The following is a 16,613-nucleotide window of genomic DNA, read 5'->3' as shown; positions in this document are numbered from 1 at the left end:
GCACCATAATACCACTGTAACATACTTTGTAACAAATAGAGGTAGTATATGAGGAGTGAGGGGATGGTTGGTCCCTCCATCCCCCCCCCCAATGTGATGGGGGTTCGACTCCTCACAGCCCCATTTCTGTGATAGGATGGGGCCCCTCCGCGTAGTTTACCGTAAAAAAAAAAAAAAAAAAAAAAAAAAAAAAAAAAAAAAGAGGAAAAATTCCAGGTTAGCAAAAATATTAATTTTAGTTCAGCAAAAATAAGGTCAAGTGATCAAGATTTTTTAAGGCTTTAGTCAAAGAGGAAACAAATTAATGTGTGTCTCGGGCAATACCGCATGTCCAAATATTCACATAAATACTGATTAATTAAAACAATGAAGAATTGTATAAACTCACAGCTTGATGTTTCATTAATTGGAGCAAAATATATATATATATATATATATACAATGCTAATTCCTAGATTTACCTTAATTAGGTTACTAGAAAATAGGAAACAATATAAAAGATAATAACAAATATTCCCCAAAAATATATCCTACCAAAATATCCTCAATACCCCCCCTCAAGTTGGAGCACTAGGATCATAAGTGCCCAACTTAGACAAAACATGGTCAAACTGCGACTTTCCAAGGGCCTTCGTGAAAATGTCGGCCAATTGAGTAGTAGTAGGCACATAAGAAGGAGAAATCAAGCCATCAATAATCGCATCACGAACAAAGTGACAATCGACTTCAATATGTTTGGTCCTTTCATGAAAAACCGGATTCTTTGCAATGTGCAAGGCAGATTGACTATCACAGAACAACTTGATTGCCTTAGAGTGATGAACACCTAAACTCAACAACAAACCCTTAAGCCACTTGAGCTCACAAGTGGTTGCATACATGGCCCTGTACTCGGCATCACAAGAAGATGTCGCCACAGTTGGTTGCTTTTTGGTCTTCCAAGAAATAGGCGAATGTCCTAAAAACACCAACCAACCTGTGACAGAGCGACGAGTTAGTGGACAAGCCGCCCAATCCGAATCACACCAACCTTCTAAAGTGAGATCACTAGTAGCACTCAACAAGATACCCTGACCTGGAGTACCTTTCAAATAACGAACAACACGAAGAGTTGCTTCCCAATGCTCAATGCGTGGCGCTTGCATGAACTGAGACAAAATATGAACAGAATATGCAAGATCCGGTCTAGTTACCCCTAGGTAAATCAAACGACCAACCAATCTACGATATGTTTCCGGATCCGCAAGAAACTCACCTGTGGCACGACCAAGCTTGTGGTTTTGCTCCATGGGAAAACCACTTGGCTTAGCCCCTAACAAACCTGCTTCAGAAATGATATCCAACGTATATTTCCGTTGACATAAAAATAAACCGGAAGCACTACGAGCCACCTCTATACCCAAAAAAATATTTTAAAGGACCTAGATCCTTCATCTTGAAACAATCACTGAGATAATCCTTGTAACCAACAAGTGCAGCGGAATGATTACCAGCACTACAAGAAAACAGCAAAATTACGACGGAAAAAGTTCGTCGTAAACTATGTAAATTCCGTCGTAAAGTTGATTTACGACGGAATTCCGTCGTAAATTGTTGTCGGAAAACCCTTTGTAGGAAAATGGCCATTTTACGACGGAAATTCCGTCGTAAACCAACTTTACGACGGAAATAATATCGTCGGACTTAAAATTGGCCTTTGATGAAGTTCCGTCGCAAACTTCCGACGGAAAAAGTTCCGTCGCAAAGCTAGATTGCGACGGAATTTTCCCTCGCAAAATATAATTTGCGACGGAATTTTCCCTCGCAAAATATAATTTACGACGGAAAATTCCCTCGCAAAATATTATTTACGACGGAATTTTCCCTCGCAAAATATTATTTACGACGGAATTTTCCCTCGCAAAATATTATTTACGACGGAAAATTCCGTCGCAATGTATATATTTACGACGGAAAATTTCGTCGTAAATTATATTTTGCGAGGGAAAATTCCGTCGCAAATAATATTTTGCGAGGGAAAATTCCGTCGCAAATTATATTTTGCGAGGGAAAATTCCGTCGCAAATTATATTTTGCGAGGAAAAATTCCGTTGCAAATTATATTTTGCGAGGGAAAATTCCGTCGCAAATATGTAAATTACGACGAAATATTCCGTCGCAAATTGTATTTCCAGCCCAAAACAAATTTTAGTAATTTTCTGCATTTTCAAACCTGAATTTTTTTTAATGATAAATCGACAAAAAAAAAACTAAATATTGAGTCCTAAAATTGTTGTTTTAAAAAAATTAATTACCGACCTACGAAATTAGGGTTATGTACATATATATATTATAATTATGTCCTAGTACAAAAGATAGTCCACATTTTGGTATCTATACCAAACAAAAGCTAGGTTAGAGTGATTCTATGCTAGACTAAAGCTAAGCTACGCAATCGCCTGGAAACCCTGGCCTGCTCCACCACCACCCGGGTCGTTCCTAGGGTCTCGATGCTGAGGATGAATGGTGGAACATGAGTCGTTGTTGTTGAGACGACTCATCATCTCATTGAAACTCTCCTTGTATCTCTTCTCCATTTCAGCCATTCGGGCTTCCATTTGAGTTTGGAGAGTTTGCATCCTGTGTTCCATCTGGTCTTGCATTTGAGAAATGACAGACGGCGTGTATTGCTGTGAAGAACGGGAACCTCGACCCTGTTTGCCATAGTAGAGCTCTGCACTTTGGCCAAGTCCCTTCACACGCCCCTTCTTATTGCGCCCACCCACCGACTCCCAGTACAACTCATTGGGACTCTTCTGAATCCCCTAACTCCTTGTTTCTTCGAGCTTCTTCTGGTAGGTGTCCTACAAAATATTGAAGATAAAAAAAAATATTGTTAAAAAAACAACCAACAATATGGAGTTATATCGCATAATTTTAGGTGCCTAAGGATAGAAATTAAGAAAATTAAGCACATAAGTCAATTTTCAACCCTCACTCATCCAAAATCATCCAAATTTGGCCTATGTGGCTAAAACCATGCCTATTTTCTAAGTTTTCAATCAAATGGACTCGTTCTTTCTTCTAACATTCCAATATCAATTGCTTTTAAGTGCCTAAGGATAGAAATTAAGATAAATAAGCACATATGTCAAATATCGACCCTAACTCATCCAAAATCATCCAAATTTGGCCTATATGGCTAAAACCATGCCTATTTTCTAAGTTTTCAAGCAAATGGACTCGTTCTTTCTTCTAACATTCCAATATCAATTGCTTTTAAGTGCCTAAGGAGAGAAATTAAGAGAAAAAAGCACATAAGTCAATTTACAACACTAACTCATCCAAAATCATCCAAATTTGGCCTATATGGCTAAAACCATGCCTATTTTCCAAGTTTTCAAGAAAATGTAAGGTTTCTTTCTTCTAACATTCCAATATCAATTGCTTTTAAGTGCCTAAGGATAGAAATTAAGAGAAATAAGCACATATGTCAATTTTCAACCCTCTCACTCATCCAAAATCATCCAAATTTGGCCTATATGGCTAAAACCATGCCTATTTTCCAAGTTTTCAAGCAAATGGACTCGTTCTTTCTTCTAACATTCAAAGGCACTAAGCTACCTTTAGAAGTCTTCTTGTATCGGTCGCTGCCACACACCCTACATGTAGATAATTGAGCATCATCTTTCCAAAACAACATACATCCTTTCGGGCATGCATGAATCTTTTCATGGGGCAGCTCTAACCCCTTAACAATTTTCTTGACCTCATAGAATGTCTCGGCCATGTGGTTGTTGTTAGGAATCGCTTCATTAACCAAAGAAGAAAATCCATCAACACATCTGTGCGACAAATTATACTCACACTTTAGGCTAGTGATTCTAGAAGCCATCTCTAACACAGACAATGAACTCCCTTCGTACAACGGTTGGTCAGAAGCCCTTAACAAATCAAAAAATGGCTTGGCTTGTGCATTAGGCTCCTCCTCTAATGAAACAGGCGGCTCTTCGGAATGGCCTTGATCTTGAGACTGACCAAAGGCATCCAAAACCATTTCACGATATTCATTTGACTCCCTTCTACGAGTTCCTGGAAACCCTTCCCCATGACACATCCACTCGTAGTAATTAGGTAAAAAACCGCTGCGATACAAATGAAGTTTGACCGTATCTGGATCCCAGAGACGTTTGTTTTTGCATTTAAAACATGGACACCTAACTTCATTCGGGTTGCTACTCTCGGGATGATCTTCCACATATTTAAGGAATTCATCTACCCTCTTCAAGAACTCAGGATTAATAGAATTCCCAACCTTCCTTTCGTACATCCAGCTACGTTCTTTTCGTTTCATGATTACAAGTTCTACACAACTAACACATATGCCATTAATCACATTAGTCATAAAGCACAATATATATTCATTATAGATCAAACTTTTATGGAAATGCAAATGAGAAGAGAAATGATTTCCAAGGGTCCTTATCACTCCAACCTAACCCATCCTTGTACGTTCAATCTCACTAGTGAATGTATGCCAGAATTTCAATTCTATGGAAAATCCGGCAGCATCTCCCTACAGTTCCCCGAGTACACAATATAGGCGATTAGAAACACCTATATATGTACCTAGAGAACATTGTAGAGAAATGACAAGCAAGGATCTTCCTTAGAATTAAAACAAAGGAATACATTCACCACCTAAGTGAGAATAAACGTACAAGGACAGTCCCAACCGGGGACTATTCAAGACATACTCCTAATGTGTATGCCTTGAACGGGTATCTAGGCATATGATTATGCAAATGATTTTTTTAAAGATATTAAAACTAAACTAACATACAAAAAATTATACAAATATATCATAATTAAACTTAACATAAACAAACATATCATAAAACCTTAACATTAATATAAACAAATCAAACCAAACAAAACCAAACTAAACTAACATATCATAATATTAAATATAGTAACATGCATTATAAAAAATTAAACTTAAGTAAGAAACATTATATTAAACTAAACAAAACTAAACTAGATTATAATGAACTAAAGTAATCTAACATACATCATATTAAACAAAACAAACAAAACGTACCTAAAGTTTCATAATATTAAACTAATCTAATATACTTTAGTAAAACTAAACTAAATTAAACCACATTATATTAAAATAAACTAAACTAAAGTTTCATAATATTAAACTAATCTAATATACTTTAGTAAAACTAAACTAAATTAGACCACATTATATTAAAATAAACTAAACTAAAGTTTCATAATATCAAACTAATCTAATATACTTTAGTAAAACTAAACTAAATTAAACCACATTATATTAAAATAAACTAAACTAAAGTTTCATAATATTAAACTAATCTAATATACTTTAGTAAAACTAAACTAAATTAAACCACATTAAAATGAAAACTAAACTAAACTAAACTAACATACTTACACAAAAAAAAAGTAACTAAACTAAACTAAAACACATTATATTAGGGTTTGTAATGTGACTAACCTTTAGATCTGCACTTCTTTTTGACAAATTGTACAAATCCTACATACAAAATATTTAAAAAAAATAATTAAATTAAATAAATAAGGGTTTATTATTAAAAAAAATTTTAAAAAAAATTGGGGAAAGGACAACTTACCAACTGCTTCAGCCACGGCGAGGGAAGGGAGGAGGCCAGAGGCTGCGGTGGTCAAGGGAGGCTGCGGTTGTGGTGTCAAGGAAGGCTGCACAATTGAATGTGTTTTAAAAAAAACCGAATAAAAAAAAAACAAAAAACAAAAACTAACTTACCTAGACGCGGCGCCGACAACAACCAGGAGCGTCAACGGAGGGTCGCCGGAAAACGGAGGCTCGACCTCTTTCTCTTTCTCCTTTTCGTCCTCCTTTCGTTTTGGTCTTCGTCGGCGGCAGATTGGTGCCGACCGGCGCCGGAATCAGGATGGCCGACGACGGAGGATGCCCCTTTTTCTCTTTCCCTCTCTCTTTCTCTCTCCTTCTCTTTCTTCTGTTCCTAATTCGATTTTTTAGGTTTAGCAGTTTAGTCCCCAATTTGGGTTTTTTTTTAAAAAACGTATAATATTGCGACGGAATATTTTTCCCTCGTAATTTTCTATTTACGACGGAATATTCCGTCGCAAATATATTTTCGACGAAATATTCTGTCGTAAATAGAAAATTACGACGGAAAATATTTCCGTCGCAAAATTACTACGGAATATTCGTCGTAGATATTTAAATCCGTCGTAAAGTTGCGAGGGAAAAAAATCCGTCGTAATTTTTGAATTTTGCGACGGAAAAACCGTCCGTCAGAAGTAAACTGTCGCTATTTTGCCTATTTCTAGTAGTGCAGAAATAATAAGATCATCAACATATACTAAGACATTAATCTGTACGGTGCCTTTAGTATATGTGAAAAGAGAATAATCAGAGTAAGATTGAATGAAGCCGTACCCTTTCAAAGCCGTAGTTAGCTTTGCAAACCAACACCTCAGTGCTTGCTTCAACCCATACAAGGACTTGTTCAAGCGACACACTAATGTAGGATCTTCACTTTCAAACCCGAGAGGTAATTTCATGTACACCTCTTCAGCAAGATCACCATGCAAGAAAGCATTATGCACATCCATTTGATGAAGTTCCCAGTTCTTTGATGCTGCAATTGCAAGGAAAGCCCGAACCGTTGCCATCTTTGCAACTGGAGCAAAAGTTTCTCCATAATCTATGCCTTCCTGCTGATGATTACCAAAAACAACCAAACGAGATTTAAGTCGTTCAATATCACCATTAGACAAATATTTTGTCTTAAACACCCACTAACTCCTTAGAGCACATTTACTAGGGGGAAGGTGCTCTAAGGTCCATGTACCGTTATCTTCCAAAGCCCTTATTTCTTCTTGCATAGATTTCCTCCAACCTTCATGTTTCATGGCCTCTTTAAATGATTTCGGATCATGTCCACCAACAATAGCTGCCAGAAACTTACAATAATTCACAGAAAATTTGTCACAATTTATATAATGTGCTAAAGGATAGGGAGTACCTGAAGGAGTGTTGGAGTACGGAGCAGAGGAAGACGGATTGTTAGCAAAAACGGAGTGAGTTACATAATCTCGATGGCGCACATTTGGAATTTTTTTTCTCGAAAACCGCGCCCCCAACGACAGAGGAGCTGCTTCCCCGGCACTACTGTTGTCGTCGCTGCCGGAGGGAGGCAGCAGCTCTGCTCGAGTGCTGGTAGCAGGCTCGGCCACTGGCAGAGCTGCTGTACCTGCGGGGAGGCAGTGGCCTGATGCTGCTGACCTGCTGTCGACCCCGTGCCCGCGGCTTCATCTTGCTGGGCAGCTTCGGACCTCATGCCACCCTCAAATACAACCCCTTGCTCATTATTCACCGCATCAATACAAGAATCCTCAAACTCAATAAAATCATCATGCACATCATACCCCGAATCAAAAACATGAGGCTCTATGTTAACATCTTCCGGAGTAGCAAATGGAAACACATCTTCAATGAACTTGACATCCCGAGACACAAAAAACACCTTAGAGTCAAGATCATACAAACACCACCCTTTCTTCCCAAAAGGATAGCCCACAAAAACACACTTCCGACTTCTACTAGCAAACTTATCCCCATTAGTTTTCAGATTATGTGCAAAGCATAGACAACCAAAAGTACGAATAGCATCAAACATAGGGGGTTTATCAAAGAGGATTTCAAATGGGGTTTTATTTTGGAGCAACGGGGTAGGAGTACGGTTAATTAGATGAGCCGCGGCAAGGACACACTCACCCCAAAAAAAAAAAGGTAATTTGGCCTGGAATCTCAAAGCTCTCCCAACTGACAAAATATGTTTATGTTTTCTCTCAACCCTCCCGTTTTGTTGCGGAGTACCCACACAAGAGGTTTGAAAAATAATACCCGTACTATCAAAAAATTCACGCAAACAATTAAACTACGTACCATTATCACTTTGCACAATTTTTATGGTTTGGGAAAATTGTCGTTCTACCATAGCAACAAACATAAAAAACATACGAAAAACCTCTGTCTTATCATTCATTAAATAAATCCACACGGCTCTAGAATAATCATCAACTATTGTCAAAAAATAACGAGCCCCGCAAGACGAAACATGTCTATACGGACCCCACAAATCACAATGAAATTTTTCAAAAATTCTAGATGCTTTATTGTCACTCAAAGGAAAACTATTTCTAGGATGCTTAGCACGCATACATACTTCACATCCTTTATCTAAACAAGCTTTATTACTAACTGTGGGAAGCAACTTAACTACTCTTTCTGAAGGATGACCCATACGACGATGCCACAACTCCAACTCTGAATTTGCAACGCTCACATGGTGCACCGAATCCGTTTTGCTAAAGTAATACAATCCGTCTCTCCTAGTTCTCGTTCCAATCAGCTCCTTCGTTTGGTCCTGTATAGCACAAATATAAGAGTTAAATTGGACAGTACAATTAAGGTCATCATTGAGTTATGAAACAGAAATCAAGTTACAACTCAAATTAGGGACATAGAGTACTCCGGAGAGAGTAATCTTGTCCGATAAGCATACAGAGCCAATAAGAGACGCCGACACCGTGTCTCCATTAGGCAAACCAACCGGGCACTCGAAGCTTTTTATGTCAAATAGCCAATGTTTTTCACCTGTTACGTGATGCGTAGCTCCTGTATCAATAATCCAAGAGGTATCATCAAACTTACCACTCAAACGATTATCTGAAATTGTAGCATTACCCATCAATCTCGTAATCGCCTTCCATTGTTCACTAGAAAACAACCGACCCAAAGCAAAGGAACTTGTGTCATCCGAGCTCAAGCCACCACCCGTAACCGCAATTGCCTTTACTGGACCCCCACGACCCCGACCAGCCGGAGATTGCCCCCCTGACTGCCGGCAGTCCCTTCCGGCCACCCATATTTATCGTAGCACCGATTTTCTTCGTGGCCTCGCTTTTTACAATAAGCGCATATCTTATCAGACCAACACTTGGAGGTTTCATGTCCGACCTTTTTACACTTATCACACACCAGCGGCTGCCGATCAGAACCACCACCACGCCCCCTCCCTGCACCTGTACGGACAGCGAAGCCCAGAGCAGGGGAAGGTTCGTCTTTCTGACGAGAGAAACCTCGAACTTTCTCGTCCTGTGAGACTCGCTGGTACGCCCTGTTCAAAGACGGCAATGGATCTTGCGAGAGCAGGGCTGATCGAAGGGGAGCATAATAATCAGAATATAACACAAGCAAAAATTGTTGGAGTCTATCACTATCACGCCTATCAGCATGTTGCCGACCCACATTACACGAGCACTTTCCACATTTACAAGCAATTAAGGGTTCAAGCTTGTCTAATTCATCCCACAAAACAGCTAATTTGCTATAATATACGGCCACATTCATTTTTTTTGTTTGCTCACAACGATTAATGTCAGATTTAATCTGTTGAATTCTAGGGCCATTAACAAGACAAAAACGCTCATGTAAATCGTCCCATAATTTTTTAGCATCATCATAATGTGAAAGCATAGACTTTACCTCGGGATCGATTGTGTTCATGAGCCACGAAACTAACATACAATGAATTGTAACCCAATCATCCTTCGTACACGGTGGTTCAAAGGAGGTGATACTACCATCAAGAAAACCAAACTTTCGGCGAGAACACAAGGCAATTCGCACGGCATGAGACCAATCATGAAAATTATCTAATTTGAGACGTTGTGAGGTAATGAAATCCCCGGGCCGATCTTGCGGTCCAAGGTAGAAAGGAGAATTTGTTTCAATTTTTGTAGGTGGCGGTGGAGGAGGAGAGTCATCACCGGCCATTGTTGATTGTAAAAAAATTCAAGGCTCCAATACCATGAAGAATTGTATAAACTCACAGCTTGATGTTTCATTAATTGGGGCAAAATATATATATACAATGCTAATTCCTAGATTTACCTTAATTAGGTTACTAGAAAATAGGAAACAATATAAAAAATAATAACAAATATTCCCCAAAAATATATCCTACCAAAATATCCTCAATAAAACAATGAGTCTAATATTTAGACAGCATGCAACCACTAAATATTTGGTAGACACAATCAAACAACAGCAGAAAATCCGTTAGTAAATGGGCATGAGACAATATTTGTTACCCAAAAACTTCCTTTGTGGGATCATTTGTAATGATGAATGAGTTTGTGTGACCAAATTCTTTTTTGACTTTGAATTGATTTCCAATTGACTAGTTTTCTTTATAGTCATCTCACTCGCAAGTCACTACTCACTAATGTCTAAATCAAGTTAAAAATACTAAAATCAAATCATAGAACATGGGTGTTCCATTTTTGTGGGACTCTCTATCACGCTCCAAGGATAGAGAACCTATTCATAACCATAACTAGTCTTGCCTAGACAAGTTTTAATATCTCATGATGTTTATTTTGATTTTGATGCTTGAATTAACAAGCTAATTACTATGTTGTTAAAGTTAGATACTCATGCATGCTAGAAACATCAATAAATACGAGGATAAGGAGAGTCTACACACACTTTGAAAGATTGAACTATAATATTGTTTATTCATCATTTGGATATGGTTTATTGTAGTTGAATCGGAATGAACTAAATTCAATTTGTAAATATGACCCATCTTTTACTTCACCTTTACTTATACTTTCGAGTGGAATGAGTACATTAGTGGAATGAAATTAGGTTATCTAACATGTCACGAACTTTCATACAAACCAATTTTTAATTTGAGCAATCATCAAATCCATTTCCAAGCAAAAGTTTATAAATTTAAATAGATATCAATCAATTTTGATCATTATTGAATCATCAAAGATCGAACCATCAACTAGTGTCAGTATTTGTTGTTAAAATGCAAAAATGTTCATTCTTTAACAAAGAACAACATTATATACACATATTTTCATCATTCATTGACAATGTACTAGCTCCGTAAATCGAATTCAGATAGTATGTCGGTCTGTCATACCATATCGGCCCATTATGATTTCCGTTATGTAGATATTTCCCCATACACCTACTAAGTATGAATTATATTGATATTATCTTTTCATTTTTTAAAAATCTTTAAGTATAAATGTTCTTTCTTATGTATGAATGAGCCATCCATATCATATCATATAACTAATATATAAAGCTAAACTTCTAATCAGACCACGAGATAGCGACATTTAGCGTCATAATTTATAAAAATTTGGATAGAATTTATAATATCATCCAGTTATATATGATCAAAAAAGTTAGTTTAGAGTTTTATTTTCAATAAAATTTGGACAGATTTGTAAGATAAAATTGTCGATTTAGAGTTCAATTTCCAATAAAATATCAATATTTCACAAGTATAAGATAATAAATTATAAGTTTAGCCAAACCACGAGACAATAACACTTGATGTATTAACTTTTCACGAAATGTGCGCCACGTAAAAAAAAATTAAATAATTTATCATATAAATTTATTTTTATGTCATAATTTTTTTTGGATCAAAAGAAATATATAGTTCAGAACGTATAACATTCATTTATAATATTCTAATGTAAAAAAAAAAAAAGTTGGTCTTAAAATTCAATAAATAAATCCGGGCATCGTACGGGGCACCAATGAGTAAACTAGCAATATATAGGTTTATTAAATTTTATGATTAATGTGTCACTTTTCTTTTTGGGAATATATGAGTAATGTGTCGCTCACTCGCTTGAAATTGAGAATATCGAATTACACCAAAAAAAAAAAAAGGGAAATTCTCTTTGGTAGACCTCTAATAATAAACATTCTCAGTGGTCAAATGCAAAAAAAGTTATTATCCTTGGTGAACCATGTTTTAAAAAGTTTTATCAATGGTAACATTAAGCAAGGTAATTAGGCATTTTAAGCGTAACTATGGTTAACTAATGATTTAATGACTAATTTGACCCTATGGTTAACCCCATCTTAGATTATTTTAAAGGAAAAAAAAAACCCCAAACCCCTCACCTAGCCACGTCACCGGCACCACTGCCGGCGGCTAACCCCCAACCGACTTGCCTTCCCACTCCGGTCGGCGACGCCTGTCCTCTACCACCTCCGGCCGGTGACGCCCCACCTCGGCCCCGTTCCTCCTCCCTTTTCCATTCCCCCATCATCGATCACCACCCGCCCCACCTCCTCTCTTTCCCAGTTCCCCCACCACCGTTCGTCAGGCCCTTATCGCACCCAAAACCACCACGAAAACCAACACCCCTCCTCGACGAACCCCCCCCCCCCCCCGACAAAACCACCACAAACCCTTGAAATCTACCCAAAACCACCAGAAAACCGAAACCCATTTCCGGGGTTTGGTTTCGAAACCCTAAACGGGTTTGGGTATTTTCTGGTGTTTTGGGGTTTTTTAGGGTTTTTGGCCGACGAACAAGGGAGGGGGGTCGTCGGGGAAGGGCACCGGTTTTGTGGTGGTTAGAGTGATCGACGGTGGGCATTCGGTGGGGAAAATAGGAAGGGTCGAAAAGGGGGAGAGATAGAAGAGGTGGGGGTGGGGGAGGTGGGGCGTCACTTAGGGAGGCCGGCGCACCAGCGAAGGTAGAGCTGGGCGTCGGTGCCGGCGTCGGTTTTGGTGTAGGAGGGGGAGAGGGAGAGGGAATGGTGGCGAATGGTGGGGAAGGTGGTGGCAGGGTGGTGGTTTTTATTTTTTTAATTAATTTTAAAATGGGGGTATTTTAGGCATCACACCTTTTTTTTACTTAGAATGGTTAACCATGGTTAATAAATGCCTAATTACCTTGCTTAATGTTACCATTGATAAAACTTTTTAAAACATGGTTCACCAAGGATAATAACATTTTTTGCATTTGACCACTGAAAATGTTTATTATTAGAGGTCTACCAAAGAGAATTTCCCAAAAAAAAAAAAAAAAAAAGAATCAAAAGAGGGGGTAAATTTGTTGAACCACTTTTAAATAAACATTTTCTAAAAACATCTCCACTTCCATTCTCTGCTCCTAAATGTTCAACTCACTTTTCATTTTGTGTCGTTTTAAAATGTTTGACTCACTTTTATCTTTTTTGTTGGAAAACTTTTTTTACCATCTTACCTTCCCAGCCCTACACTGTCCGCACATTTTTCACACATACAAACACACACTCTCCAACTCTAGCTTCTCCTCTCTCTCTCTCTCTCTCACACACACACACACACACACACATATACTTTATTCACCTTTTTCTTACAAGTAGAAACGAACTTAGTGTAACATTTGATAGCTATTATAGTTATGACAATATATGTCGTAGATTAGGATAATATTTGTATAATATATTATGTATATTTATCATACTAGGATTACGACTCTTGTTTAACTCTATATATATTGATCAATGGTACACACTCCACATTGAGGAGTTCTCCCAAAATCCAACAATATGTATAAACAATTCATGCAGGCATCAACCACATAATGGAAAGTAATGATCGGGTTGCATTGGTACACTACAAGAAATTCTAGTTTGGGCGACGAATGGATTTAGCATGGGCAACTAATTGTATGTTCGTAGCCCAAATAATGACAAATGGGCTTCTAATCAGAATTCGTTGCCCAAATTTGTATATTGGGCGACGGAGTAAAATCTCGTAGCCCAAAATGTATTTTGTGCAACGATTTTGATTGTATAGGCTACTAGTTTGTTTTCGTGGCCTAAAATATTTTTGTGCAACGAAATATTTTCATTTTTTGATTGCCCAAAATCTAAAAATAGGCGGAAATTTTGATTTTGAATTTGTAGAATTCCCACGTATAGCAGTATTAGTAGGGTTTTTGCGGTTTAGTCCCAAGTTCATGAAACTCTAAATCAGTTTTCTCCTACATTACGTCACTTCTTATTTCCTCTTCTCGTCAAGAACTCAATTATCAATCTCTAAATCAGTTTCCGTACATCTGTGATTCATGAAACTCTAAACCCTCAAGAACTCAATTATCAAAAACTTAATTTATGAAACTCTAAACAGCCTTCACCTCTTATTTTACCCTCGTACATTTGCGATTTCCAAACCCAGTAATTGCTATTTCGGTGGCCGCTCCGACTAGTCAAAAACTGGGTCCTTTCCGGCGGCCTCAACACGCTGATTGGTAGTGTTCGTTGCCTTGTTGTCATAATACCGTTTGGAGCCATTTATGATCATTATATGTTGTCATAAATGTTCGTGGTAGGCTTGAGTTAATGAAATCCGTGCAAGTTGTAAACCGGTAATTAAATTGACCGTTTAAAGGCAAATTTGATGGTTCCATCAACCCAATTGGACTTCCCAAGGGTATTAAGGACCATGATAAACATTTCGTCAAATTTTATTTTCGGGCGAAAAAAATTCAAAAAATTCCAAAATTGAAGACTAATATCCACGCTTTGTGAGAAATTTTAAAGGTTTCGGGGCCCGGTGTAAAAAATTCTTGAAATTTTCTGGGATACATCTCGGGGTCATATAATGTCGTTTGGAACCATATATGATCATTATTTGTTGTTATAAATGTTCGTGGTAGACTTGAATTAATGAAATTGGTGCAAGTTGTAAACCGGTAAATTGGCCGTGTAAAGGAAAATTGGATGGATACACCCACCCAATTGGACTCCCGGAGGGTATTAGGGACCATGGTAAAAATTTCGACAATTTTAATCCAGGTGAAAAAAGTCAAAAAATTTCAAAATTTAAGCCTTATATCCATGCTTTTTGGAAATTTTTTGAGAAATTTCAAAAACCCTTATTTTAGGGACCCAAACAAGAAAAAAAAAAAAACAAGAAAATCATTTCAAGGAAAACATAAGGCAAAAGATCAGTACATTGGCATTTTAGGGGGGTTAATGGTATATTCCTTTAACTTTTTTTTTTTGAAGAAATATTCCTTTAACTTAAATTAACCACTCCAGTAAGAGATTCATAATTGACTAATTGTTTTATTTATTTATATATATTTTATTTAAAGGAAATTGATTAATTGTACACTAGTTTTATCCCCGTGCAAATGCACAGATTTATAATAATAAGACTTGAAAATAAAAATAAATGGAGTTAGTTTAAATGAAATGGCTTATATGTAACATTTTTTATTTTTGAATTTGAATTCATATCATGTCTATCCTTAAAATTCTCATGTTAGATACATTATTTAAAATATTTTATAAATTATTGTAAGTTTTTTTTCATTAAATTTTTTTTATCATGTTATTTTTTTTAAGGGAAAAAAAGAAATTTAAAAAAAAAAGCTAAAAAATATTTGGGCGGGAAAATTTTTGTTGTGAATGTGACATGTGTACTTAAGGGATAACTCTGGTGATTACTTTAGTATATAGTATAGATATACCATAAATCAAATAAATGGTTGATCGTAATCTTACCAATTCAGTTTATTATAATTCAATGCTTGGTACATATGTAAAGCTTATAAGAAACGAATCCACATTGTTAGCACCGCTTTAATATTACTATAATTAGAGTCCCTCGAGTAGGGTTAGGAGAGTGCTCTGCTAGGGTTTGAGTGTTGCGAGTCAGTTGCTTTTTTTTCTTCGAAATTGAGTGAAATTCCACCTATTTTCCGATTCGAATTCTTTTAGACTGGTTTGATTGAGAGTTTCCTTGACTATGGAGGAGGAGTTGATGAAAGACTGGGGCAAACTCAAACTTACAGAGGAGGAAAACCTAATCATTGGCGAAGGTGGAGAGACATTGACTGATGAGAATCAGAGGACTAGACTAGACCTTGCTTTGGTTGGGAAGATGTTGACTAATAAACCGTTCAATATAGAAGCGATGAAACAGGTTCTTAAGGGGCTATGGCGTTTGCGAGACAATGTTGCAGTGCGAATTGTGGAGACTAATCTCTTTATTTTCCAATTCTTTAATGAAGAAGACAAATTAAGGGTCTTAGATGGAAGACCATGGACCTTTGATCAGCAGATGCTTTTGCTAAAACCTATCGATGGTGATGAACAACCTTCGGACATCGCCTTCGATAAGTCGCCATTCTGGATTCGATTGTTAGTTGTTCCTTTTGGCCGACGCAATGTTACCTTTGCAACTGAGGTGGGGAACGCTATTGGAGAGTTTCTTGAGTTCGATGATTCAGACCCAGTTGGATGGGAGGAGTTTATGAGAGTTAGAGTTATGCTAGACGTATCTAAACCCTTGCGGCGAGGGATTAAAGTAGCTAGCAACTCTGGATTGACGAAGTGGATAGGCTTCAAATATGAAAGATTGGGCGATTTTTGTTTTTTCTGCGGCAGGTTGGGTCATTTGGATAAAGATTGTATTGAGCAGGAACAGGAAGAAGGAGAGAGTGCTCTAGTGTTTCAATATGGTCCATTTTTAGTTGCCTCCCCGCATCAACGATCGAAAGCTTCGCTTGTTGACAGGGAGAAGGAGAGAAAATGGGTGGAAAATTTATCAAGTAGAAGACATGCGAGCAAAGTGTCGTAAAATAACCCACAAGCAATCAGGTTGGGTCCCCCGAGTGTTGCTAGAAAGCTCCAGTTCTCATCGTCTAAGTTGGGATCCCCTGTTCCGAAAGTCAGGGAGGCAGCCTTGTGCAAAGTGCTTGAAGAA

General features: G+C 37.5%; 2 protein-coding genes across 2 annotated transcripts; one reads left to right on the top strand and one right to left on the bottom strand.

Moving 5' to 3' along the window:
- Positions 1 to 557: 557 nt before the first annotated feature.
- LOC145627479 (uncharacterized) lies at positions 558 to 9,856 on the bottom strand. Its single transcript, XM_081679872.1, has 7 exons — positions 9,059 to 9,856; positions 8,583 to 8,783; positions 8,244 to 8,444; positions 7,269 to 7,625; positions 6,394 to 6,729; positions 5,640 to 5,724; positions 558 to 1,321 (listed from the first exon to the last, which is right to left on the bottom strand). The coding sequence occupies exons 1-7, from the start codon at positions 9,854 to 9,856 to the stop codon at positions 558 to 560; spliced, it is 2,742 nt and encodes a 913-aa protein (XP_081535998.1).
- A 5,797-nt stretch (positions 9,857 to 15,653) lies between these two features.
- On the top strand, positions 15,654 to 16,487 carry LOC145627471 (uncharacterized). The gene has a single exon (XM_081679860.1). It carries the CDS (start codon positions 15,654 to 15,656, stop codon positions 16,485 to 16,487), a length of 834 nt encoding a protein of 277 aa, XP_081535986.1.
- Positions 16,488 to 16,613: the final 126 nt, after the last annotated feature.

Source organism: Chenopodium album, chromosome 1 (assembly GCF_948465745.1).
Source record: "Chenopodium album chromosome 1, dcCheAlbu1.1, whole genome shotgun sequence".
Classification (NCBI taxonomy): Eukaryota; Viridiplantae; Streptophyta; class Magnoliopsida; order Caryophyllales; family Amaranthaceae; genus Chenopodium; species Chenopodium album.
Note: the sequence above shows the minus strand (reverse complement) of the source record. Positions and strands in the feature narration are given on the sequence as shown.